Below are 26,853 nucleotides of genomic sequence, written 5' to 3' on the forward strand. Positions count from 1 at the left end.
GTGAAATAATTATATTACTTTTGATAGTATTATACTTCCTCTGTTCTTAAATATAAAATATTTAGGTAGAAACACACATATTAAGAAAACTATTTTTTGTCTAGAAAATTATCATTAAAACTATAAATTAATGGTGTACAACCAATTACAAAATAAACTATTAAAATATGATTGAGTACACAGTTTTTAATAAAGTAAAAGTTACCTAGAAAAATGAAAATATCTTATATATTAGAACATCAAAATTCTGTAAAACATCCTACTTTTAGGAATAGAGAGAGTATTAGCTAGATATTCAACATTAAATAGTATTATATTAGCTAGATATACCATCATTAATGCACCAAAATCCATCAGAATTCTGCAGTTAAACGTGTTTGGTCAAGAATAATACTAGGATTAGTGACCTCCTGGAAAGACTCCTTTTTGCATCCTAAAAAAATGTTGCCACAAAAAAAAGATAGTATTATATTTTTTTTGATGAACAAGATAGTATTATATTAGCTAAGATAATGTTGCTCTTATAGTCGCTTTGATATGAGGAGGGGATAATTCCAAATAACAAATTTAAATAGAAAAAAACTAGAGAAAAAGACTAGGATAGCACCAAACCAAGTTTTTATTCCCAAACTAGCACTTAAGTTTCAAAGTCACAAAAATAAGTTTCATTAAAGAGGTAAATATACACTCATACCTATTGAGTTAATTAATCCAAACCTTATGATTTAGAATTAAGGGGTGGAGTTTTGGAATTAAGGTTTAAAATTTTATAAAATAAAAATAAATACTAAAAAATTAAAAATAAAAATTTTAAAAACAATTGCAAAAAGTATTTTTGAATTATAAAAAGAAAATTTGAAAAAAAATAAAAAAAAAATTTTGAAAAAGAAAAGTTTCGAAAAAAGATTATAAAAAATTTTGAATCTGAAAGCATATAATCTGAAACTATAAAAAAGTTTCTTTTTTTCATTTTTTTTATTTATTTATTTATTTTTATTTATTTTTGTTTGTTTATTTAATTTTAAACTAAGAGTATTAGGGATATTTTACCCTTTAATATATCTCATTTTTGTGACTTTCTCTTTCTAGTGTTATTTTTGAAACAAAAAATCAAAAAGTGCTATTATTGACAATTGCCCAAAATAACTATTTGATTTCAAAATTTGAAATTGATAACGGCAGAAATCTTCAATAACTTCATGTCATCCTTCAACTCCCCATTTTTCAAATCACACATCAGCCAAAACATGGCGTCTCTCACAGGAGGAATCCTGCTGAAGCTCCTCCAATGCATGAACTCCAACACACGCCCAACGGGAGAGCACAGATCCGCAATCCTTCAAGTGCAGGCCCGGCTCAGGAGGGTGGGCAAAGGGGCATTGGCCTAGGGCCCAAAAGATTTTTTGCATAAATAGTATTGAAAAGGGGCCCAATATTTTTAAAAAAATTGAAGATAAGGCCCGAAATTTTTAAGTTATCATATAATTATGTAAAAAAAAAAATTTTTGATTATTTTGCCAAGGGCCCAAAATTCTTTTGAGCCGGGCCTGTTCAAGTGACAGGAATAGTACCAGCCCTGGGCGGGTCCGATAAAGGGTTCTACGTCCAGATCTCCGACTCTTTAAACTCCACCTACGTCTCCCTCTCCCAACGCGACAACACACATTTTATCCACCGTCTTCAGCTCGGCCAGTTTATCTACCTCGACCGCCTCGAATTCTCCACCCCCGTCCCTCGCGCCGCCGGTATCCGCCCCCTCGCTGGCCGTCACGCCTTCCTCGGAACTCCCGAGCCGTTGATCGCGCGCGGATCCAAACGAGATTTCGTTATCCAGCCCGTTTCCGCTTCCGAGTACTCGCTTGACCCTATCGCAGTTTACTTAAACAATAAACGGTTCGATGATGACGTGGCGGTGGCGCCGAATGGGAGGCCAGCGCTTGCTCCGGTGAACCAAAACAATAGCCAAATACGCAACCAGAAACCTAAGCCGCAAAGATTCTCGTCACCAGCATCGGCTAAGCAACGTTCAGTGGAGAGAGATCCATCCCCGGCGGTTTCGGGAAAAGCGAGGAGATCTGCGTCTCCGGTTCCCTCAAAATGCGTTGTGCCGAGTCTTGCGGCGGCGCGTGAGGAGGAGAGCAGGAAGGTTGTTAGAGAGCAGCCATCCATTGTTGTGCCTTCGAGATACAGACAGCCATCACCTAATGGAAGGAAGGTGAATCCATCTCCTAGCGGAAGGAGGATGTCGATTTCTCCGGGGAGAAGGAAGAAGATGGGGGTGATTCCCAAAGTCTCGGAGGCTCTTGTGGGATCTTCAGCTAAACATGTTAACCGGAAGAATTGGGATGAACCTGAGCAGAAGGACAAGGGTTGTGATGTTAAGAATAAGCCTCATCTTCTAGCAATTTTGCGTACTCAGGTAACAAGCAAATCTCACCTTAGTGGTTTGTTCTGTATCATGAGCTTAAATTGATAATGTACGTCTTGCTGCTGCAGGCTGCTATGTCAAGACGTCTTAGTGATGCAAACAGGCGGAAGAGCGTTTCCTCCGCGTGTGAAGAGAAAGTGAAGTCGTGTTCGTCAGAGACTAGTTTAGTAGAAGAAGTTTCAGACATCACTTATCATGATCGGAAATGGACAGATGGTAGCGTCCCATTGCCGGATAGCATCTCAGGAGATCTTGCAAAACTTGTCAAGGTATAGCTACATTGAGACTAAAAACCACTTGAGTTAGTGTAGTATCCTCATTCATTGTTTGTTCTCTTTTACAGGAGGCAATGCAAAGAAGAAACTTGGCTGCCAAAGCTGCAGCTCGAGCATTGGAGGAAGCTAATGCCAATGAGTGCATCATAAGATGTTTAAGGTAAAAACAAAAAGATTAGAAACTTTGTCAATCAGTTTTATTTAGACTTTCATTTGGTCTTTGACGCGCCATCGCTTTGATGAACATTTCAGTAAATTCTCGGAGCTTTCTTCTGCCCCTAAAGTTGGGAATCCGCTGCTGACCATCAGCCAGTTCTTGGTAAACTACGAAGATGTTGTGAAATACAGTCAGATCGTTAACTCAATAGCTTCGGAAGACAATTGTCGTTTGTCATCTGATCAACAAAATCCAATCTCTCTTTGGGTTGAAGCTGCATTAGCTACTAACCTCGACGTTGTCTCACTGGTGAAAAACCAGAATAACCACGAATCACCTTTGACGAAATCAACTCCTACTCGCCTCTCTCCAGGTTGCTCTACAAAGACAGGTTTGTGTTCTTCAGTTGAAAGAAATTTCCATCTTCAGTCAACTTAGAAAGATACAAGACTGTTAAGTTTCTGCTATCGTTCGAGTTTCAGACAATATTGTTGGGATGTGGACAGAAGTAGAAGGCATGAAGGAGACGGCTAAGTTCGCAGTGGGTGTAAAATCCGAAATGCAAATGTGGTTCATTGGGTTCGTGGAAGAGTCGTTAGACAAGAAAAACACGGCAGTGCAGCCTTTAGACGGTAGTTCCGTAGCTGCTGTTCTGTCTCATCTGAAACAAGTTAACGAGTGGTTGGACCGGGTCGTGTCGGACCAAGATAACCAGATCACAACAATTTCTCTAACCGACAAGATTGAGCGACTGAAACGCAAAATCTATGGATTCGTAATCCACCACGTGGGATCCACTTATGACAACTCGGCTTCCTCTTCTTGAATTTTTTTTCTATCTTTTGCTTTTGTCTTCAACGTTTCAATACATTGGCTTTTTAAAGATAAATCTACAACTATGTTCAAATATAAGTTCTTTTAACTTATTTAAGCAAATACAGTATCTTCAAACACGCATGGGCTAAAAGAAAGATTTGTTTATTGTGTGGACACACTTTGAACGGAAAGCAAAATGAGAATCAGACCTTTAACTCTTCCACTTCTGAACTTAATGGTTTAAAGAGAGCTTCCACCTCGCTCTCGTCTACCTCTTCAACGCTTGCCGGGTTCCATTTTGGATTCTGCAATAGAGTTTTCTCAAATAGTATCAGTTTTGTTTGAACTTGATAGGCAAAAACAACATGTTCTGGTCACAATAGGATGACATCAATTTGAGGGCAAATGAACTAACCTGATCCTTGTCGATTAACACTGCTCTAACGCCTTCAGCAAAATCACCACGCAAGGCCGATCTTAGTGCAATGCGATATTCAGTCTTCATCACACCATTAAGCTTCACGAAGGAAATTAATATTATTCGATATTCGTCTTAGAGTCTCTTATAGATGAGGGAAAACATAATAGAACTCATAGAGTTGAAACTCACTGTTGCTAATTCGTTCTCAGCTTTACCCTTGGCACATGCAACATTTGAGAAGTACTTCTGTGTTAAGTAAAGAGAAAACGGTGCTCCTTTCTCCAAACCTTTGAGTGCCTCTTTAGCCCATTCTACAACTGTATCCAAACAAAAGGTAAGGCAGCGATTTTGTTTTGTTTTTTTAACACGGAATAGTAAGGCTCTATGAGCATTTTTACAATGCCCATGAATAATCATATACCTGATGGCTCAGTGCTTTGCTGATACTTTTTGAGCTCTTCAATTGTTTCCTTAACAGACTTGTTTGAGCTAAAGGCTGACTCTATTTGAGGCAAAAGCGATTTGAGATGGGCCTCAGATTCAGTATTGCCACTGTATTTCGACAAAGCTGCCTCGATGTCTTGATTAGGATCCGCCGACCTGCACCGATCGACTTTGTATGAGTTCTAAAACAGAGATATGCACATTGATGCGAAGAAAGAAGTTATGCAGAGTCCATGAAGCCTATTACTATGAGAGCAATGAGACAAAAGGTTCCGTTTTTGACAGAAAGGAAGTTGAAAAGGGGAAGACGTACAGGTTGGCTGACAAAATGGCTTCTTTTAAAGAAGCAAGCTTTTCAGATGGCACATAATGCGTCCCAAGACCAACGAACAATGCATCCGACGGCGTGGAGATTCTTTTTCCAGTTAAACCAAGATAAGCACCTGCAGATATTATTGGGCAACAAAAGTTTCATTGAGCAATCAACACGTAAATAGCAGCCAGTTAAAGAATTTCATAAGAACATACCAACAGATCCTCCCCCAGGGCTATGAGCTGCTATATATGAAAACCCGACATCTGGGAACAACCCGATTCCATTTTCCGGCATGGCAAGAACCGTCCTCTGGAATAGAAAACAAAACATGAAAGAGAGTTCAGACTGTAATTCCAATCACTCAGCTACAAGTCTTGGTTTGTTTTTTACCTCTGTTATCACACGGTATCGACCATGTCCAGAAAGGCCAAGGCCAAATCCCATTGTTATTCCATCCATTAATGAGATATATGGTTTTTTGTAACCAGCAATTGCGCATATCAGGGTATATTCTGCTGTAAATACCTAAGGAAGCAAAATCTCAAAGTTTTTGAGGTAAGTCGTGACTTATTTATTTAGAAAAGATTACGAATCATCATTTGCAGTTGGTTAAACATGATTTATTGACAAACCTTTTGCACAAGAGGTGTGTTTTTGTCCTTTTGGATTTCTGCAGCAACTCCTTTAATATCCATCCCTGCAACATATTTCATAAATGATGCAACAACAAATTCTATTATATGATAATGATACAAACTAGAAACTAGCCTCCACATAAACACGAGCAAAAGATTTGCATTTACCAGCACAAAAGGCACGAGGTGTGCTGCCTTCAATGATGACACATTTGACTCTTGGATCAGATTCCCATTCGTCAAGGAAGCTTTTATACTTCAAATCCATTTCTGTAACATCATAAAGCTTAATTGTCAGGTTGAGTTCATATCTGAAACATCCCATCCCAAAAAAGATTCCTCTTTTCAAAGCCAGTTTCAACAATTTGAGTTCTCTAACATAAATCCCAAAAGGGTAATCAATCATCACTGAACAAGGCTATAAATCTCACAGATGTTAATGATTCTGCAACTTTTTAATAGGATCTTGAAATTAGTACACAGCCAAAACGTTACCTAGATTCATGGCGTTAAGAGCTTTGGTTCGATCGAGAGTGATGACAGCGACGCCATTCGGATAAACGTTTCCTTTAACGAACTCGTCGCCGCCAGCTCCGGCCATTGCTGAGAAGGTCCGACGATCGGAGAGTGAGAATCTGAGGATGTGATGGGAAGAGAAGGTGGATGAGTATTTGGGGTAAAGTATGCGATGGGCAGAAGAAGCTAGCGCAAAGGTTTTGATCATCGATTCGTCGAGTGTTGGAACTTCCACATCACACAAAACGAAGATCGAGTCATCAGTGACAAAGATCGCAATAGTAAATACTCTCTCTCTATCAGCGCCTTATACTTTTTGCCGGACCCATTTAATTGGGATTTTTTAGAGAAATTGACACAAAAGTTAATGCATTTACAATAAATAATTAGCTAACTTAAATAGCTAGAGTATATTATGTAGAGAAAAAGACTGAGATAGCACTAAACAAAGTTTTTGTTCCCAAAGTAGCACTCAAGGCTCAAAGTCACAAAAATAGGTTTCATTAAAGAGGTAAATATACATTTATACCCCTTGAATTAATTAATCCAAACCTTAGGGTTTAGAGTTAAGGAGTGGGGTTTTGGAATTATGGTTTAAAATTTTATAAAAAATAAATACTAAAATAAAAAATAAAAATTTTAAAAACTGTTTCAAAAAGTATTTTTAAATTATAAAAAGAAAATTTGAAAAAAAAAAAATAAAAAAAAATTTCGAAAAAAAAATTTTAATTTTTTTTTTTATAAAATTTCGAATCTGAAAACATATAATCTGAAACTATAAAAAAAATTCTTTTTTTAATTTTTATTTTTTTAATTTTTTTAATTTTTGTTTATTTATTTAATTTTAAATCAAGGGTATTAGGGATATTTTACCCTTTAATGAATGTTATTTTTGTGACTTTCTCCTTCTAATGCTATTTTTGAGACATAAACTTCAAAAGGTACTATTATTGACAATTGCCCTATTATGTATCTATCTATCTATATTAGTCTGTTCTATATTAATAAAACAGACTATTCTCTCTTCACAGGCCGCCACGTCAGCAAGAAGAAGGGGCTTCTTCAGACACGTGTCACATGATCAAACACTAAACGAAACCAGTATTTCTTATTGATTTCGTGATGGGCCAGCTTATAATTTGTATCCTATAGATTTGCATTTAAATGGACTGGAAGGTTTAGTTGGTTCCCTTTGCAAATTTTTGTCACGTTTGGGCAATTGGATGGGCTTAGTTAAAAAAAAAAACTAATCGTCTATTTTTTGCCATATTCTTCCTCCTTTAACTCCGTTTGTTATGTCGCCGGAAAGGACTAAAGCTTGACATTAGTTTTTTTCTCATCAGCTGACAAAAAAAAGTTTTTTTTCTCATCGACTATCAATGGCAGTGAGTAACGCCTTTTCCATTCAATAGCCTCCCGTAATGATTGCAATAACAACCATTAAACAACTCTCTCCACTCTTTCCCATTGATTTTCTCACAGACCCTTCCATGGTAACGTATGAAACCTATGACTATAAATTCCGAAGGAGGAAGGACATGACAATCATCTCTTCCAACAAAACATTCCATACTTTCTCTTTCAAGATCATCTATCTCCGATGTCCACTTCACCCCTCCTTCTGATTGAATTGAAAGCCGATCGCTGTGCTAAGAAAGTGGAGGTGCGTCTGCTCCGATTCTGGGAATCCGAAAGGAGGAGAGCTTATGCAGTTATGGGTTGACATGCTATCTGTCGATGAGAAGGTAACGCCTGATACAATTTTGACTGTCAATGTTCTCTGATTATTTTTATTTATAAATTCCCACCGTCTCAACAACAGCATCAAACTCTCTAACTCCCCTCTTGCTATCCGCTGCGTTTGATCTGTTGAGGGAATCAGTTACTCCAATAACTGATGAACTGTTCAGGTTTTGCAACTATGGCCACAACTACTAGCATTGGCTAACACGAACACTCACCTCCGAGGTTTGTTTCTTGATTTTTACCTAACTAGACTCACTCTAACATATCCAATCTCTGAAAGTTGTCAACTTAATTTACCGCAGACATTATTGGAGAGTTGACCGTCACCAGGAGCACTTTTAATGACGACTTTTAAGGCAACCAGCGTACAATGGCAAAACCATAGATGGAAAGGTAATTTTCATGCCTCTGAAATAAGAATAGGCACAGCGTTTTACCATTAATACACTCTGTATTTTGCAGGTGTCTCTGTCGGCCTAAGTGTATTTGACGGCTTAGCATACGAGTTTCATAAGAAATTGGTAGGTTTTGGTTCTGAACAAGGGTTGTCGTAGCTACTATGTTGAATAATTTGACCATGTGTTATTTTGCTCTCCGTAGTGTCCTAAGGTTACACTAATCCTTGGTTCATTTATGGCGGGTTGCAAGGAGCCTTATGCATACCTTCTTTTTTTTGTAAAAGGTCCCTTAAGCTTAAGGAGCTTAAACTTTTACTGTAGTGCCTAGAGTTTTCTATTAGTGCAGTTTCTTCTTGACTTTACATTGTGTGCTTGATCCAAAGTTACCAGGTCTGCTTATTTGGAGTTATTAGCATACGTGTTGTTTTAGTGGTTTTTGATGATAACATACTTTGATCTGTTCGTTAAAAATATACTTATTTTCTCATTTATCATCTCCTCAAGATTTCTATGCTCACAGTCACAGCTAAGTTGTTTTCTTTTGTAGGCAAAATGGCTTATGGAATCATGGACGGTCCCTCGAAGGATTTTCTGAGAGGGTTGTGAGGTAGCATTATGTTCCATCCAGCCAATGAATAATCAGGAAGTTGCACAACAAACAGAGTAATACGAAGATAAATTTTATACTGATATTACTAATAAATGAAATGCAACTTTGAATAGTTTCTTAATCAAGGCCCCTCTATTTCCTCACAACTTTTACTCAGATTTTAATAACTCCCTCACTGATACCTCTTATATAGATATAAGGATTGCATATGGACATGATACAAACAGTTACGAGAACAAGTTTGAACTTAATAGATAGAGACGGCTAATTGTGGTTATTGTATCTATTATGGTTGTTAGTTCTCGATGTTTACTTCAAGGTTGAAGCCACACTAAACCCTTAGCTTGTAGAAAGGTCCTTCCAGATCCAGTTGACCAGCTGGTCTCACAAATTCTCCATCTTCTTTTGTTAATGTCTCTTTTCCCGGTTAGTAAAAAAATATCTTTTCTGAAGGAGCTGATTATGAAATGGTTAAAATAAAAGTAAAATTTGAAAGGAAATGAGGTGAGGGATTCACACTTCTGTTTTTATTTTTTTTGGCAACTGGCTTCACACTTCTGTAAACACTAAACACAGTATGACTGGCACATACAAATTTGCTATAGGGGACAACGGTAATTTTATAATGACACAATCGGTCCTCCCAAAATAACAATAATATTTTATTCTAATATCATTTTGTAATAAATTTTTTTTTTTTTTTTTTTGTGAAATCATTGGTTCACAACACTACACGTAGATAATTGATTTTTGGGGAGATTCTTGGAAAGTATATTTTCAGAACCTTAATGTCACCTTCTCTTCGGGAGCGGTTCCGTCTCAGTTCCGTGTAGGCTTTTATGGTTTTCTCTTCGGCTTCTCGACATTTTTTCTTGTAGTGAAATCAGATCTGGGCTCAGGATAAGATTCTGATGTCTCTGATGTTGGTCTCTGGTCGCCCTTGTCTGGATGGGAGAATCGATGGGTGCTGGTCTCTTTGGCCTTGGTGTGGTGGTCTGAATCAGTCTGGCAGATTCTGGCACCGCTGTAGCTAGACGGTCAAGCGTTCTTTGGGATTCTTCTTCTGGTTGTCGCTATTGAAGGTCGAGGTTGGTTTTCATGTCTGTAGTTGTGTTGTTATTAGTTCCTTGTTGTTGCTTCATGGTCACGAGGCTGTGATGGTCTTGGATTCACCGGAGAGTGTGGGGATATGTATCTCTATCTCGCCTGGCTTGGATTGTTTCTCTAGGTTCGTATCGGTTTTCAGGAGCGCGGTGCAGGACTCAGCCGGCTATGATGTGGGTAGTTACTTCTTCCATCGGATCTGGAGAGGTGATTTCAGGTTGGCGTTTGGTGGTGCGGAGTGCTCGGCTCTCTGTGATGGAGTTGGTTGGTCGTGAGGCAGTGTTGGTTTCTTTGTATCTTCCGTTTGGGTCTCCCAGCTGGATTCTAAGGCTCTATCCTCTGTTCTCGATAGCCTCTTGTTTCTTCCCGAATTATCCTCGGTAAGGTCTTGGTGCTCGACCTTTGCGTTTGTTGGTGAATTATCCATTGTGAAGCTTTGGTTTGGTGACGTTGTGCCGTTCCTTGGTTTTAAACCGACGGGTTCTTCCGGATTTCTTGGTAAGGGACTTTGGAGCTTCAGCTCAATCACGTTTGGTCATGGAGTAGTTTGACTGTAATCAGTTTCTTCGTCTACTGCTCGGGTGGAGATCCGTTTTCTCGTTGCTTCTTTTAGTTGAAGTTTGTTCGTGAGTGGCGGTTGCTTGTAGTTCTTATCTGAACTTGTCTTGAAGCCTTTCTATCACCCCAATAATTTTGACCCTCATCGCCTTCTCGCTTATCCCGAAGTCCTTATCGAATTGCTTCACTTTCTTGATAATGTTTTGTTAGCTCCAGAATTCTTAGTGACCTTGTTGCTTTTAGGTTGTGTAAGGTTGTGTTCTTTTTAGTTGTCTTTCTAGTCTCCGGACGATATTGTTAATCGTGCTGGCTGTTGTCTCCGGAAAGGTTTGTTCCTTTGCCGGCTTTGTGTACTTGGTTTTGTACACCGTTAAGTTAGTGATAATCCATAGACGACAAAAAAAAAAATGTCACCTTCTCTCCACTTTTTCTATTACTTTAATATTTATTATTTTTGAGAACTGCAATGAAAAACTCTCATTGAAGGTTGCACAAACACCTTTTTTTTTGTCACATACAGAGAATTAACTAAGTGAATAATCACTATTAAGAACACTACCCACACATGAGTTGAAACCTTTAGTTAAATTATGTATTCTTCTTCAATGGTGTAAATCAAAGCTTCTATATAGCTCAAATAGAAAAAATAACTCTTACCAAATATAAATGTCAAAATTAATGGAGATAAACATCCCTATCAAAACTTGAAGAATTCCATCAAGACCTCTAAAGCAATATCATATTTAAAGTATCACTGTTATCAAGAACCATCACCCGTTATGTTATGCAATTATTATGCCCAATACTAGCCAAAACTACTAAAAAAACTATTTTTACAAGAATATGACAATTAAATCATTAACCATCCATCCACTTCCTTTTCTAACAAAGTATAACGATCTCATGAAAAAAATGATCATCATTAGAAGTTCATTATGTTAAAGGCATTCAAGAATATTTTAACAAAAAGAAAAATTGGCATCAACCTCCATCATCTACAAACATCATCAAATGGTTCGTACCTAGATACAATTTATTTATACCGTACACCAATGTTTTGCAGAAGTTACAAAAATATAGGAAAACCCTACATTGATAAAATTGGTTGGAGGCATGACCATAAACTCGGATCAATGTTGAAGTCACATTAAGAATAACATTTCATGAAGTGAGATTTAAAATACTCAAATCTCTCTCAAACACTTTACAAGCAACAGAGTCTACAATCATATGTCATCCCAACAACATCAGTAGAAGGTGCGACCACTGCTATTCCTAGAAGAAAATAACTAAATTCATCTAATTCATTTATACTGGCCACAAATATACAAATATTATCACTCCTGCATTATTACTATAATTTGACTATCTCTTTTTCTCAAAAAATTTTATATATATATATATATCATGCTAATGGATGTAATGATCCACAAGCAAATGACCAAATTGGTTTTTCATAATTTTAGCATAATATGTATTGGTCTCGACTTTCTGTTTCAGCTTTCGTAATAAATAAAATTAAACTACATCTTCATTTTTGAAAATTACGAAGATGGGAATTTAAGCTATAAAAATTTGAAACCTTTAGAAAAAGGTTTTAGTTATTCTTACTTTAGATTTCTTCAACTATATCAAAGTGAAAAGAAATAAAAATAAAAAAATATAAACCAATTTTATATTTTTATTTTAAATTTTGTGTTCTCTTTTAAAAAGCCTTAGTGACGCTTGTAATGTCCTCTCAGCAGGTTAGAGATCCTGGCTGCAGCTATCTGAACCAGCGGAATACATCTCTAGAGAGAATAAGGGAAGATCTTACAAAGTATGTGGTCTACATATATTTAATTCTGCTCACTCCTTGAAACTAGATCCTCAAGCTTTTGAATGTGGTTTATGGGATCTTCACAAAGAAGACCATGGAAGGGGTATTGACCTACCCAATCAAACCATTCTCGGCTCACATCAAAATCGTTTGTCTCAAGAACAGCAATCACATCAGGGATTACATCACCCTATGTATTAATCAATTGTCCTGTGATGTAGCAAGGGTGACCTTCTTCGTCTCTTAATATCCCATCCTTATTGACCTTAAGTATAAGCACTTCGACCTTCTCTGTCTCCACACAAGTGGTGTCGGTCATCGGATGAACAGTACCATGATGAACAATACTATGATGAACAGTGCCACAGTGAACAGTGTCTTGATGAACAACGTCATGATGAACAGTGTTTCGATGAACAGTGTTTCGATGAATAGTGTCACAATGAACAGTGTCACAATGAACAGTGTCGCGATAAATAGTGTCGATCAACGGTGGATGAATAGTGTATATCGACGGTTGATGAACACTGTCGATCGACGGTTGATGAACAATGTTGATCGACGGTTGATGAACAGTGTTGATCGGCGGCCGATGAACAATGTCGTGGTGAACAGTACCCGGATGAACAGTATCGATCGACGCGAGATGAACAATGTCGATCGACGTCAGGTGAATAGTGTCGATCGACGCAGGATGAATAGTGTCGAACGATGCTTGGATTTCTATGCTGCCAATCGCTGCTTGGAGGGTGTCGACTGCCCTCTTAGACTTATGGTAATGCATTCCAAATCCAGTGGCTCTACTAGTAAGAGCCATATTTCCTTGCTGCTTCTGGTATTCATATGTATGTACTTGAAACAAAAGAAAAAACTTTATGAGTTTTTTCGAACAATTATAAAACCTAGACTAAATCTAACTAAACAAGATCTAATGGCGATCAAAGCTCCCCGTCAACGGCGCCAAATTTGATATCACTCAAATTACCCTAAGGAGTGATTTATACTCTCTCAAATAAGAGGTCGAGTTGTAGTACTTACCAATCGAATTCACATGGCGCTAGGGCACACAAAAGATCTAATAGTTGTATGATTAAGCTAGTCTAATAGTTTAAATGTAAATAGCAGTAGTGAGCAAGGTAGTTGTTCGGTTGATTGATTGAGTTGCTTGATGAAAGGATGGTTGCTAGATCTATGGTTTATATTCAGGTAATCAGGATTATAATGATATAGAGACTAATTGTTGTATGTAAGATATTAGAGCTCAACAATTAAGAACAAATCGATTGGCTCTTGCTTAGATTCGTCTATTGACTAGATCTAATGATCTCAACTATCGTTTGTCGATCAATTGGAAAGTGTCGATCGATGATTCTAGAGGAATATCGATGGATACACCTTTCACGACGTCGATCGATTATTCTATTGGAATATCGATCGACACGCTTCTAGCAAGCTTTGCGCGCGGGTTGATAAAGTACTCACTACGGTTCCTAGATCAGTTATCACTTGTTTCTAGCAATCCTAGTTCAATGAGGATCTATTCAAAGAAAAGACCAAGCTATCATTTGTGCCTAGTGATTCTAAGATCATGGTTCTAGTTCGCGATTCTAGAACACAAGCAATAAGAACATCTTATTGATGAATATCACAACCTAGAAATTCTATATTTGGGGCTAATCCCTCATAACCTATTTGAACCCTAAACCTAACAGGTGGATCTATTCAAGCATGAAATTTGTCACAGAAATCATAGATGAATAGATATAAAACTTCAATAGAATAGATATAAAAACCAATGGAGTTCTAGGAGGACTTTGTAGGAGTTCCTCATTTCTCTCCTAACCTAGAACAAGAATAAAAAAGGCGTGTAGCCGTCAACAATGGCTTAGAAATACCTAAATAGGGTTTTGGTCGTCCATGGGTATTTTGGTAACTTGGTGTGGCTTATGGGCTTCAGTCGGTCATAAAATATGTTTGGTCCATATTCTGGAATCACCGTCGATCGATGGCAAGGGTGCACCGTTGATTGACAGTCTTTCATCTCCTCGACAGCTTCCTAGCTCTCGCGAGGCAGACTAACCACTCTTCAGTAAAACAGGCTTAACCTCTGCTACATGATGCTGAATGACCTTAGACTGGTGGCATTGGAAAGCTAACGCATAGCTTGATCTCGTGTCAAAAGATGGGCTCAGTATAACGGTGGGAAGGTCTTCATACATATCAAAACATCTGATGCGTATGTGCAACTCTTCACTCAAAAGGCTCCAAAAGACACCAAAATCACAACTTTCCTCCAAATCGTCCATGAACCTGTAAATACTCTAAATAGACTCTACATCGTAGTAAATATATCTTAAAACACTTATATACCATGGCTAATAATTGGTAAAATCCATGGTATATCATACAGATCATTCCACAATTTTTCAAACTACCATAAAATAGCAATTTTTTTATAATATTAAAAATAATTTTTAACGCATATGAAATTTATCATTCTATTTATTTATAGAAACATAAGTGAACGAGTCTAAAGCTTTCACATATTAGATGAGCAAAAAGTTTGAAACTTTTTCAAAATAGATTCGGCAAAAGCGGAACATAATAAAGTTAATGGCTTAAATTAGCTATTTTAACTATATATATATATATATGTTTGTTGGCAAAACAAAAATACATCAGCTTTGCTTTTATAGTTTAAAACCATTATCAATTCACTTCTCTCATATATGATGAGGAAAACCCCTCAACTCTCGTTTACAGTCTTGATTATCTTCATCATTCTTGTGTGAGGTTTGTATTTATATTTTAAGTTTACCTTAACTGATATTGAATATATAATTTTGATATTTTTAAAATATCAATCTGGCTATATTGTGTAAAATACATTATAATTTATATAGTGTAGAAGTTTTTATTTTAAGTATCTCTTTTATGTAAATTTCATAACATACATTAAAACTAGAAAACCGAGTTTGGAGGTTTTTGTAAAAATATATATAGTCTTCATAATTTATGAAGAACTATAATATATAAATGGTTCCACAAATTTCCACTTTTTATCATCTATCTTTCAGTTTTTTGTTTTAAAACATACAAAATTTGTAACATGTGTTTTTCATAATTATTAATGCCCTTTTAAGTAAATTTATATAATATGTTACATTATATTTGTACATTTTGTAGTAATATGTTAATTTTTTAAATTAAATAATTGAAAACATATTTATATGTTACTCTCACTTTATCATTATATTCAGAAATTATTCAGAGTATATCTTCATCAAAGAAAAAAATAGTTTTCTGATTAAATCATATATATGCTCATTTGTTTTTCTTTATTCAAATCTATTTTTCTATTGGTAATAATTCTTAAAATAAAAATTTCAAAATCAGTCTTTTTCTTTCCATTTAAAAAAATTATATTTGTGTTACAAAAATTATATTCCAAAAAGGGAAAAATTAGTAATATTTTTTCATTTTGACTAAAAAAAATCTAATATTTTATATTCAACAGGAATAATAGCAAATGCACAAGAGAAGAGAAAATATTGTGATGAACAACAACTCCCTGTAAACAAAAATGGATTATGTGTTGATTCTGAATGCCAAGCTAAGTGTCGTGAGAAACGCGGAGCTAAAGCGAAGAGTACATGTTTTGGGTCAAAAGACAGAAAACCTATGAATTGCTTTTGCGCAATTGCGTGTTGACGTTCTGGTTAAGTCTGGTGAATAAATATGATGCCCAACCATGATATCTTTCAAGTATTTTTTACATTTTTATTTTGTTATTCTCTTTAATAGAACAAATAATATAGTTTTTTTATTGGGAGCCTTATAATGAAGTATTGAAGGTGACATATAAATAAAGTACTGATATGTTTGTATTGGATTTGTTGCATTATTTATAATAATGAATAACATAAATGTTAATCAAGATAGTGAACTTTTGTCTTTTTATTGTATTTAGTTAATTCTGGCCAATTGAACTTAATATCATGTTTACCTATTTTTCTACTAGGGCTAAATAATATTACTGTCCACAAAAATAAGAATCTAAAATTAATTTTCTGAGATTTTTTTTAAAAAATTGAACGACGGCAAACCAGTCTTTCAAATTTGACCCCAATTAAAACCCCGTATGTTCCACAAGGAAAGAAAGACAAATGAAAAAAAAAAAAAAAAAATATATATATATATATATATATATATATTTTTTTTTTCAAAAAAGTTAACTAACTGAATGTAAAAGTAAAAATACTCTTTGGAGTTTAAAAATGAATATTCCACAAAGAGGATTTACTCAATCATGGTCTTCTTTTTCTTCTTTTGAAAATAAAACTATCGACAAGAAAAAAGATTCACAACAAAATATGGTGAAAGATTGGGAATGAATCCTCCAAAAATATGTACACTTCTTATTCAATATCTTTTATTTCGTTACCTCATTTTCAGCAGGTCATGTCATTGCTACTTAATATCAATTTATATTTTTACAAAGACATCTCGACTTAATCATTTCAACATTATAGACAATTTAACATCTCAAATCCTAAAAAGCTAAACTGACAAGAAAAAAAAATTTCAGTACTAAATAAGGATAGAGATGTAGAAGCAATCAACTTGATGACAAAATCAGATAAATGATCGCTTGGATCTGGAAAGATTGGACATGAACATATGATATCTTGGAGTGACAATGTTCATTGCAAATGTCTTCAAAACATAACAATAGCGACAATATACCCACTAGAGAGCTTTGGATCATTGTTTTATTAAACCATATATGCATAATGCATCGTTGTTAGTAAGTGGACGAGTTTTAGATCGTCGTTAGCTATTGAATGTGATTTGGTTAGGAGTTAGGTCTACAACCTATGTCACCTCTCAAATATTGTAGGATGGCCATGGCCTTCTTTTATTTTATTTTATTTTGGCTCAAATCAAAGCTTTTCCTTGGGAGTCAAACACACATGTCCTTTCCTTATTTAGTCTATATATTCTTTTTGTTTCAAATTATATGATGTTTTAGAAAGGTTATGTTGTTTCAAAACATAAGATGTTTTGAGATTTTAAAGTTAATTTTAATTTTATTGGAAACTGTTCAACCAATTAAATTTTACAGTTTTTTATATTTTGGTTCAATGATTTTATAATTGTATTTTAAAAGTGTTTTTAGAGGAAAGTAAGTTTTTTCAAACTGCCACATCACAAAGTCTACAAATGTCTGCGCCTATAATAATTCACATTGGCCCAATTCAAGTCCATCTTACGACAACCTAATCTGCCATGAAAGCGTTAATCGTTTAGACTCTTCTCCTCCGTCTTCATCGTTTGGAGTCACTTCAAACCACCGTTATCACAAGTCACAATAAATCTCCATCATTCAATTATTCTCTTCAATCCTTCCTTCATGATATAATGTCACCTCCCATTCTTTCTCATCCTATTTAAGATCACTTCACCGAAAGTTTCTTTCAAGCGAAATCTACAACATCCACAATAAAAGATAAACCATGAAAGACAGCCAACGGGAACGACGGTGGTGAGATCCAACCCATCATCAGACTTTCATATGGCTCAAGGATCAAAAACTTCAAATCCACCTACAACGCTCCCCCTCAAAAAATCCATTGCTAAGAGCGTTCCACGGCCGGGAGCAGAAGATTTTTCCAGCGGACTTATGAAGAAAAAGTGTGGATACCCTAGGAAGTACGGACACAAGAGTGCGGTGGGGGAGGATGATTATTATATTAGTTTTAATCGAGATTAACTTATACTGGTTTAAAAGGCTATTTCACTAAAATTGTAAATGTATATTATTCATATAATAAAAATGAGACTGTAGTCTCATGGTGATATGATCATGGACCAGCTAGTTGATAAAGATGGAGAAGGAGAGACTGAGGATACACTAGCTGAAGAAGAAGATGTCCTAGCCATTCCCACAGGTCCCATAACTCGTGCAATGACAAGAAAACTCAAGGAAGCTGTTGGAAACATACTGAAGATCTCTAAGGAGCAAGAAGACTGTCTTGGTAGAAGCTTGAACCACCAAGACACACTCATCACCATTCAGGTGATCTTATCATCAAGCTGATCATCATCTAGGCAAGTGGCTTGGTATACTCTTTTTCCCTTGATTAGTTTTGTCCCAATGGGTTTTCTAATCAAGGTTTTTAATGAGGTATCAAGTTCACTTACACATTCCTAGTTGATGTATCTTGGATGCAACTCGGCCTAAGGCATCTTGGACCGACTTCATCATCTATCTTATATTATGTTTTACTCTAAGTGTTATGTTATTACTTTGAAACCGTGTGGAGCCTTTTCCTTTATGATTTCTTATGTTTTCGAGACCTTGTGCATGTACAAGGATCTCTCTACTTAAGTGTATCACAAACCCTCATTCTAATCTAAGTTATCTTTTGTTTAAAACCTTTTTGGTGTCTTCTCTCTTGCTTTGCGAGTTGTTGAAGTGTCTGGTGTGTAATATCCAGTCTGCTGGTGTGTAGTATCCAGTGTTAAGGGCCTTAGTTTGGTGTGTCATATCCGATCTATAGCCTAGGAGTATCAAGGAGCCTTTCCGCAGCCTCTTGTGTCACCAATCGATCCACAAACCTTGATAAACTTGAGTCCTTGACTCGTTTATGCAAGGATCTATCCCGATCCATCCAGAGACGCATCCTAGGAGTTCATCAAGTGGTATCAGAGCACTCTGGAAGGGGAGTTTCGATTTCTCTTTTGTTTGTTCATAAGATCTACTCGTTATCGTTTTATATCATTGATCATTTGGGATTTGCGTGTTGTTTCTCACTCGATCTGATTAGTATCATTGATAGAATTGATAGATCTATTGTTTCGTGGTTCAATATTGATAGATCTGAGGATTCTGATCAAGTTTTGAACAAAACTTTTCACATTCTTGTCGATTACGTTACTAGATTGCTTGATCCGAAAGTTCCTTGTGTTCGTGTGATTCGATCTGTTACTAGAACCGTAGATCAAGTTTTGTTTAATCTCAAATCATCACCTGTTGATTCTCGAATCCTTTTCTGATAAATCTGAGTTGATTGTTTCAATAAAATCGATTTGAATTCCTTACTTGTTGATCACGGTATTGATTTGCCGCGTTGCTTGAGATTTGTTTGATTGTTTCCGATTGTTTCTTTCATTGAATCTCGAATCATAAATCAAATTGCCCGTGGAACTACTTACTTGTTTCAGTCTTTTGTGTGTAACAGAAAACAATGGGAACTGAAGAAGATGATGCAACGTATATGAGAAGAAACAAACTCCTACAAGAAGCTATCACCAAACAAGTAATGGAAGACTTGGTAAAGTTGCTGGATGAGAGATACGATCAGAGAGCCCCTGGTAGACAAGACCAAACGACTGATCATCAGCAAGCACCTAGGAGGAATGGACGTGAACGACAAGAGCATGCTGGTTCACAAGAAACTGATAACTTTTATGAAAGAGATAGGGCACGGCACAGCTCAGCTTCTAGACATAGCTCTTCCTCTAGACACAGCAGTAGAAGATCTAGACGTGACCATGAAGGGCGTAGGTATCAAAGAGATGAGCTTGCTGGAGTTAAGATCAAGATACCTCCTTTCCATGGCAAAGCCGATCCTGATGCTTATCTAGAATGGGAGAAGAAGATTGATCTAGTCTTCAATTGTCGGCGTTATTCAGAAGCTAAGAAGATTCAAATTGCTGTTACTGAGTTCTATGATTATGCTTTGAGTTGGTGGGATCAACTAGTCACCAATAGAAGGCGCAATGGGGAATTTCCTGTTGAGACTTGGGCAGAAATGAAGGCTCTCATGCGCAAGAGATTTGTACCTAGCCATTACCACCGGGATCTCCATCAGAAGCTAAGAAAACTCACGCAAGGCTCACGGACAGTCGAAGAATACTATCAGGAGATGGAGTTGTTGATGTTAAGAGCTTGCATATCTGAGGATAGAGAAGCTACTATGGCACGGTTTCTTGGAGGACTCAACCGTGAGATACAAGACAGTGTGGAGATGCAACACTACTTGGAGATGGAGGAGATGCTACACAAAGCCATTCTAGTGGAACAACAAGTAAAGAGAAAAGGTCACTCTCGAGGCAACTATGGAACTAGATATCAAGGTGCTAAGGAAGATAAGCCAAGTCACCAGAAAGAGAGCAAGTCATATCAAAAGGATGAGGACAAACCTACTAGTTCTTTCAGCAAGGATAAAGGGAAAGCTGAAGCCTCTACTACAAGATCAAGAGATGTTAAGTGTTTTAAGTGCCAAGGAAGAGGACACTACGCTAATGAATGCACCAACAAACGTGTGATGATCCTTCATGACAATGGAGAATATGAATCTACTGATGAGGAGACAGAGGCCGAAGAAGATCACAGTTTAGAAGAGGAGTATGTTGCCAACCCGGTCGTTGGAAGGTTGCTAGTTGCTAGAAGAACCTTGAGTCTTCAAAGCAAGACCGAAGAGATGGAGCAAAGAGAGAATCTCTTCTATACTAGATGTCTAGTACAAGGAAAGGTCTGTAGTCTTATTGTGGATGGAGGCAGTTGTGTCAACGTTGCGAGTGAGACTATGGTTAAAAAGTTGGGTTTGAGGGTCCAGAAGCATCCTAAACCATATAGGCTCCAATGGCTCAATGAAGAGGGCGAAATGAGAGTCTCTACTCAGGTTGTAGTTCCTTTAGCCATTGGTAAATATGAAGATGATATTCTATGTGATGTGTTGCCTATGGAAGCTGGACACATTATCCTTGGAAGGCCGTGGCAATCAGATAGACGTGTGATACATGATGGGTATGCCAACAAGCACACCTTTGAGTTTAAAGGGAGAAAGACAGTTCTTGTGCCTATGACTCCTAAGGAAGTTCAGGTTGATCAGCTCCAACTACAAAAGAAGAAAGAGATTGATCTACCCGCTGATTCAACAAAGCAACTAAACTTCTATGCCAAGTCTGGTGATGTTAAAAGATCTCTCTGCTCTAACCTCCCTATTCTTTTGTTTATCTATAAGGAATCACTCTTGACTACTACTGATATTGCACCGGAGTATCCGAGTGAACTTGTATCTCTTTTGCAGGAATATCAAGATGTTTTTCCAGAAGATAGTCCCAAAGGACTACCACCAGTGCGAGGGATTGAACACCAAATTGAATTTGTGCCTGGTTCTACACTTCCCAACAGGCCAGCATACAGAACCAATCCGGTTGAGACCAAAGAACTACAAAGGCAAGTGGAGGAACTGATGGAGAAAGGGCATATCCGAGAGAGCATGAGCCCTTGTGCTGTTCCAGTACTGCTTGTGCCCAAGAAAGATGGGAGCTGGCGCATGTGTGTTGATTGTAGAGCAATCAACAATATAACAGTGAAGTATCGCCATCCTATTCCTAGATTAGATGATATGCTTGATGAATTACATGGTTCATGCATCTTTTCTAAGATAGATCTAAAGAGTGGATATCATCAGATTAGGATGAAAGAAGGAGATGAGTGGAAAACTGCCTTTAAGACTAAGCATGGGTTATATGAGTGGTTAGTTATGCCCTTTGGATTGACTAATGCACCTAGTACTTTCATGAGATTGATGAACCATGTGCTTAGGTCCTTTATAGGTTTGTTTGTGGTAGTTTACTTTGATGATATCCTAATCTACAGTCAGAGTCTAGAAGAGCATATAGACCATCTTAAGACTGTTCTTGATGTGTTGAGAAAAGAAAAACTTTATGCTAATCTTAAGAAATGTACATTCTGCACAGATAACTTGGTCTTTTTAGGTTTTATTGTGGGTGTAGATGGGGTTAAAGTTGATCCGGAGAAAGTAAGGGCTATACAAGAATGGCCAATCCCTAAGACCGTGAGTGAAGTAAGAAGCTTCCATGGACTTGCTGGCTTCTATAGGCGCTTTGTGAAAGACTTCAGCACCATTGCATCTCCCTTGACTGAAGTAATCAAGAAAGAAGTCGGATTCAAGTGGGGAGAAGCACAAGAACTTGCTATCCAATGCCTTAAAGAGAAGCTTACTCATGCCCCTCTTCTTATACTTCCTGACTTTCATAAAACTTTTGAAATAGAATGTGATGCCTCAGGAATTGGTATTGGTGCTGTATTGATGCAGGAGAAGAGACCCATTGCATACTTCAGTGAGAAGCTTGGAGGAGCTACCCTCAACTATGCAACTTATGATAAAGAGCTGTATGCCTTGGTGAGAGCCTTGCAGACTTGGCAGCACTATCTCTGGCCTAAAGAATTCGTCATACACACAGATCATGAGTCTCTCAAATACCTCAAAGGACAGAACAAGCTCAGCAAGAGACACGCAAGGTGGGTTGAGTTCATTGAGACATTTCCTTATGTCATCAAGTATAAACAAGGTAAGGAAAACATAGTTGCTGATGCACTATCCAGAAGGTATGTTCTCTTGAACACTCTTGATGCTAAGCTATTAGGATTTGAGCAGATTAAAGGAATGTATGAGAATGATCCTGATTTTAGAGAGGCTTACAATTCTTGTGAGAAATTGGCTGTAGGACACTACTTTAGACATGATGGTTTTCTTTTCTATGATAATCGATTGTGTGTGCCTAACTGTTCTTTGAGAGACTTGTTTGTTAGGGAATCTCATGGAGGAAGTCTCATGGGTCACTTTGGTGTTGCAAAGACTCGTAAAACTTTGCAGGATCACTTCTTTTGGCCTCGGATGAAAAGAGATGTGGAGAAACTATGTGAGAGATGTGCAACTTGCAAGCAAGCTAAGTCTAAGGTTCAGTCTCACGGTTTGTATACTCCTCTCCCTATACCTTATCATCCTTGGAATGACATATCTATGGATTTCATTGTTGGCTTGCCTAGAACTAGGACTGGAAAGGATTCTATCTTTGTAGTTGTGGATAGGTTCTCAAAGATGGCACATTTCATAGCTTGTCACAAAACTGATGATGCATTGCATATTGCTAATTTGTTCTTTAAAGAGATTGTGCGCATACATGGCATGCCTAAGACTATTGTTTCTGATAGAGATACTAAGTTTCTTAGTTATTTTTGGAAGACTCTTTGGTCTAAGCTAGGTACTAAACTCTTGTTTTCTACTACTTGTCATCCACAAACTGATGGACAAACTGAAGTAGTTAATAGGACTCTTGGAACACTCTTGCGTGCATTCATAAAGAAAAACTTGAAATCATGGGAAGACTATTTGCCTCATTGTGAATTTGCATACAATCATGCTGTGCATTCTACTTCTAAGTTTTCTCCTTTTGAAATTGTTTATGGGTTCAATCCCAACTCTCCTTTGGATTTAATCCCTTTACCTGAGTGTGAAAGGGTCAGCTTTGATGGCAAAAAGAAGGCAGAGATGGTGAAGCAACTCCACGAGCAGGCTAGGCTCAACATTGAGGCGAAAACCAAACAGTATGTTAAGCATGCCAACAAAGGAAGGCGTGAGATGGCCTTTGAAGTGGGTGATCAGGTCTGGATTCACCTAAGTAAAGAGAGGTTTCCAAATGAAAGGAAGTCCAAGCTAATGCCGCGTATTGATGGACCTTTTGAGGTCATAAGAAAGATCAGCAACAATGCCTACAAGCTGGATTTGCGAGGTAAGTATGATGTGAGTAATAGCTTCAATGTTACTGACTTGATCCCTTTTATTGCAGATGAGCCAGATTTGAGGACAAATCCTTTTCAAGTGGGAGGGGATGATATGATCATGGACCAGCTAGTTGATAAAGATGGAGAAGGAGAGACTGAGGATACACTAGCTGAAGAAGAAGATGTCCTAGCCATTCCCACAGGTCCCATAACTCGTGCAATGACAAGAAAACTCAAGGAAGCTGTTGGAAACATACTGAAGATCTCTAAGGAGCAAGAAGACTGTCTTGGTAGAAGCTTGAACCACCAAGACACACTCATCACCATTCAGGTGATCTTATCATCAAGCTGATCATCATCTAGGCAAGTGGCTTGGTATACTCTTTTTCCCTTGATTAGTTTTGTCCCAATGGGTTTTCTAATCAAGGTTTTTAATGAGGTATCAAGTTCACTTACACATTCCTAGTTGATGTATCTTGGATGCAACTCGGCCTAAGGCATCTTGGACCGACTTCATCATCTATCTTATATTATGTTTTACTCTAAGTGTTATGTTATTACTTTGAAACCGTGTGGAGCCTTTTCCTTTATGATTTCTTATGTTTTCGAGACCTTGTGCATGTACAAGGATCTCTCTACTTAAGTGTATCACAAACCCTCATTCTAATCTAAGTTATCTTTTGTTTAAAACCTTTTTGGTGTCTTCTCTCTTGCTTTGCGAGTTGTTGAAGTGTCTGGTGTGTAATATCCAGTCTGCTGGTGTGTAGTATCCAGTGTTAAGGGCCTTAGTTTGGTGTGTCATATCCGATCTATAGCCTAGGAGTATCAAGGAGCCTTTCCGCAGCCTCTTGTGTCACCAATCGATCCACAAACCTTGATAAACTTGAGTCCTTGACTCGTTTATGCAAGGATCTATCCCGATCCATCCAGAGACGCATCCTAGGAGTTCATCACATGGCTCTGAGATTCTTGTTCAATTCTTCTAATGAATTACAATCTCACACGATCTTGACTCATATAGGAATCCTTATTTTATATTCAACTGATGAGTGAAGATATATATAAATCTGAGCTTATCAAATTTATGCAGACTTAAGTTATGACCCTGAACTTTATCTTTATGTCTTCCCCAGATTGAAGTATGTTGGGGTAGAATTGTGACCTGTAATAGCAATAATTGGGGTGAGCTGAAGGATTTGTTAATCCTTATACCATGTCTTTCTTTTTCGCTTGAAATGAGCTTTGGTTTGTGTGGTCCGTGATCATATATAATGGCGAAGGGGTGGCTTCTTCATCTCATTCCTTGGACCTTGAACTTGAAAACCTCCGGCCTCCCAGCTCGAAGTCACTCGGGTTTTGAGACTTGGAGTCCTTGATTTATAGCTATCGGGTTTGTTCCATATAATACTTCACTCTTAACCAACAACATTATTGCTCTGGCACATGCTTAACCACACTGGCCTTTGATTTTGATCGATTTTACAATTACAAAATACTGGTTTGGTATTTGGTAACGATAACAGGAATAGGTTCTGTCTACAAGCATGACTTTACAAAAAAAAAAAACAAAATAACAACAAATTGTATGAGGATGACATTTATCATAGCAATTGTATCTTTGACCTTATCATAACTTTCTAACAATTTTTTTGGTCTCGTCTTAGAAATATCCCTTATATATTAAAAGAGAAGGAGAAGCATTGGCTTTAATGAATTCACACCACCTTAGCCATATGTCGCTTAGATAGACCTTCTCACAATTTGTTTCCTTATTTTCTTCATTTCTAAAACACACGAGATACGTTAAAACTAAAAAGATCATTATCGCGTGAGATAAGTTGGGAGGCGAGTCAATTGGCTTGAGGGTCGATGTCAAAGTTGTGGAACGTCGTATTTGGGAGGTGGACGTATCTAAGATGATGGATGTGAAGGGCAACGAACCGGAGCCCACGAACGCGATCTTGGTTGGGACTCGACCTCGACCTTGCTCAGTTTGAGGTAGTTAGTGTAGTAAGCAGGGGTAGAGATATCTAAATGGTGAAGTGGGTTGTCTTCGAGAGATCCCAAGACCGTAGAGTAGTGTTGCTCTGAATACCTTATAGCTTCACTACGTAGCTTGATGAGATTGGTTCTGATGTTTTGGACTTTTGGGCACAACTTTTCAACGTCGATATTTGTCTCTGTGGGGAAGCACGTGGACATGATCTGTTGGAACAAATTGTCGATATTTTTGGAAGGTTTAAGGCTCTTGAGATTGGAGATTTTGTTATTCAAGTCGAGAATTTGCTTCTCGAAATGAGCCTTTTGGCAAGCCATGTCGAGAACTAAAGGAGATTTGGGATCGGTCTCAATACTCTTCATGGTGATCACAGTAATATACATTCATCTTACGTGTGTCCATGTCGTGTGGATGACAAAAAAAAAACAGTTATATGTTCCATTCTTTCAACGTCCATGTTTGTTTGGAATAACGTTTTTTTATCAACCGGAATAACGTTTTCTTCATGATCTTTAATTTGAGTATTACTTTTTCGTCTTTTACATTTAATAGTTAATAATTTTCTAACAGCTTTGAGTCATTACCTAGCACATTTTTTAATTATATGATAACGCAACACCAAAGAAACTGCATGTCTGTCAACTTTTCAGAGAAAAGGTTAGCAATATAATATTGCAGATTAAAAATTTCTTACTTATTTCTTTAGTATCGTAACATTTATGCTTCATAATTATGTGGTTTCACTTTTGTAACCAACCTACAAGGTTGTTCTGAAGTCTTATTTGATCCTAACATGGCAGAAATCGAAAACTTCAAATCGAAGTAAGTATACTAGGTTAATAATTGCATATGTATTTATTGGTTAGCTCAAAACTAATTATAATTTACGCTAATTTCTATATTCTTGTGTTTGTATGCTGTCACGGGATTCGTATAGCAGGATAAGAATTCAGACTTGGAGAGTTGATCACGCTTGAAGTCTTTTTCGTTTGCTTAATGCCATATTTTT

The 26,853-nt window shown here is 37.2% G+C and overlaps 3 protein-coding genes, 1 long non-coding RNA gene and 1 pseudogene across 6 annotated transcripts; 3 read left to right on the forward strand and 2 right to left on the reverse strand.

The window, feature by feature from the left end:
- Window positions 1-1,040: 1,040 nt before the first annotated feature.
- LOC106445801 lies at window positions 1,041-3,769 on the forward strand. Of its 2 annotated transcripts, none has more exons than XM_048777305.1 (6): window positions 1,041-1,343; window positions 1,556-2,419; window positions 2,497-2,697; window positions 2,772-2,863; window positions 2,956-3,251; window positions 3,343-3,769. In XM_048777305.1, the coding sequence occupies exons 1-6, from the start codon at window positions 1,200-1,202 to the stop codon at window positions 3,684-3,686; spliced, it is 1,941 nt and encodes a 646-aa protein (XP_048633262.1). In that variant the 5' UTR covers window positions 1,041-1,199; the 3' UTR covers window positions 3,687-3,769. The 2 variants fall into 2 exon arrangements, with proteins under 2 accessions (XP_048633262.1, XP_048633263.1); XM_048777306.1 differs by having other exon boundaries at window positions 1,145-1,343; window positions 3,367-3,769.
- Window positions 3,758-6,310, reverse strand: LOC106445802 (3-hydroxyisobutyryl-CoA hydrolase-like protein 3, mitochondrial). Its single transcript, XM_013887444.3, has 10 exons — window positions 5,988-6,310; window positions 5,661-5,762; window positions 5,490-5,554; window positions 5,248-5,382; window positions 5,070-5,166; window positions 4,855-4,984; window positions 4,519-4,697; window positions 4,287-4,414; window positions 4,092-4,193; window positions 3,758-3,981 (listed from the first exon to the last, which is right to left on the reverse strand). Exons 1-10 carry the CDS (start codon window positions 6,214-6,216, stop codon window positions 3,880-3,882), a joined length of 1,269 nt encoding a protein of 422 aa, XP_013742898.2. The 5' UTR covers window positions 6,217-6,310; the 3' UTR covers window positions 3,758-3,879.
- Window positions 6,311-7,311: 1,001 nt separating this feature from the next.
- On the forward strand, window positions 7,312-10,846 carry LOC125607860. 2 transcript variants are annotated; one of them, XR_007338899.1, is made up of 5 exons: window positions 7,312-7,753; window positions 7,831-7,976; window positions 8,057-8,147; window positions 8,217-8,275; window positions 8,700-10,846. It is a non-coding gene; the product is annotated as an uncharacterized LOC125607860 (long non-coding RNA). The 2 variants fall into 2 exon arrangements; XR_007338900.1 differs by having other exon boundaries at window positions 7,891-7,976.
- Window positions 10,847-18,978: 8,132 nt separating this feature from the next.
- LOC125608142 lies at window positions 18,979-24,831 on the forward strand. The gene is made up of 2 exons (XM_048778088.1): window positions 18,979-23,022; window positions 24,755-24,831. The coding sequence occupies exons 1-2, from the start codon at window positions 19,494-19,496 to the stop codon at window positions 24,829-24,831; spliced, it is 3,606 nt and encodes a 1,201-aa protein (XP_048634045.1). The 5' UTR covers window positions 18,979-19,493.
- A 798-nt stretch (window positions 24,832-25,629) lies between these two features.
- On the reverse strand, window positions 25,630-26,251 carry LOC106383360 (annotated as a pseudogene).
- Between the last annotated feature and the right edge of the window lie 602 nt (window positions 26,252-26,853).

The sequence above is a fragment of the Brassica napus genome, chromosome A4 (assembly GCF_020379485.1).
Source record: "Brassica napus cultivar Da-Ae chromosome A4, Da-Ae, whole genome shotgun sequence".
Lineage (NCBI taxonomy): Eukaryota > Viridiplantae > Streptophyta > Magnoliopsida > Brassicales > Brassicaceae > Brassica > Brassica napus.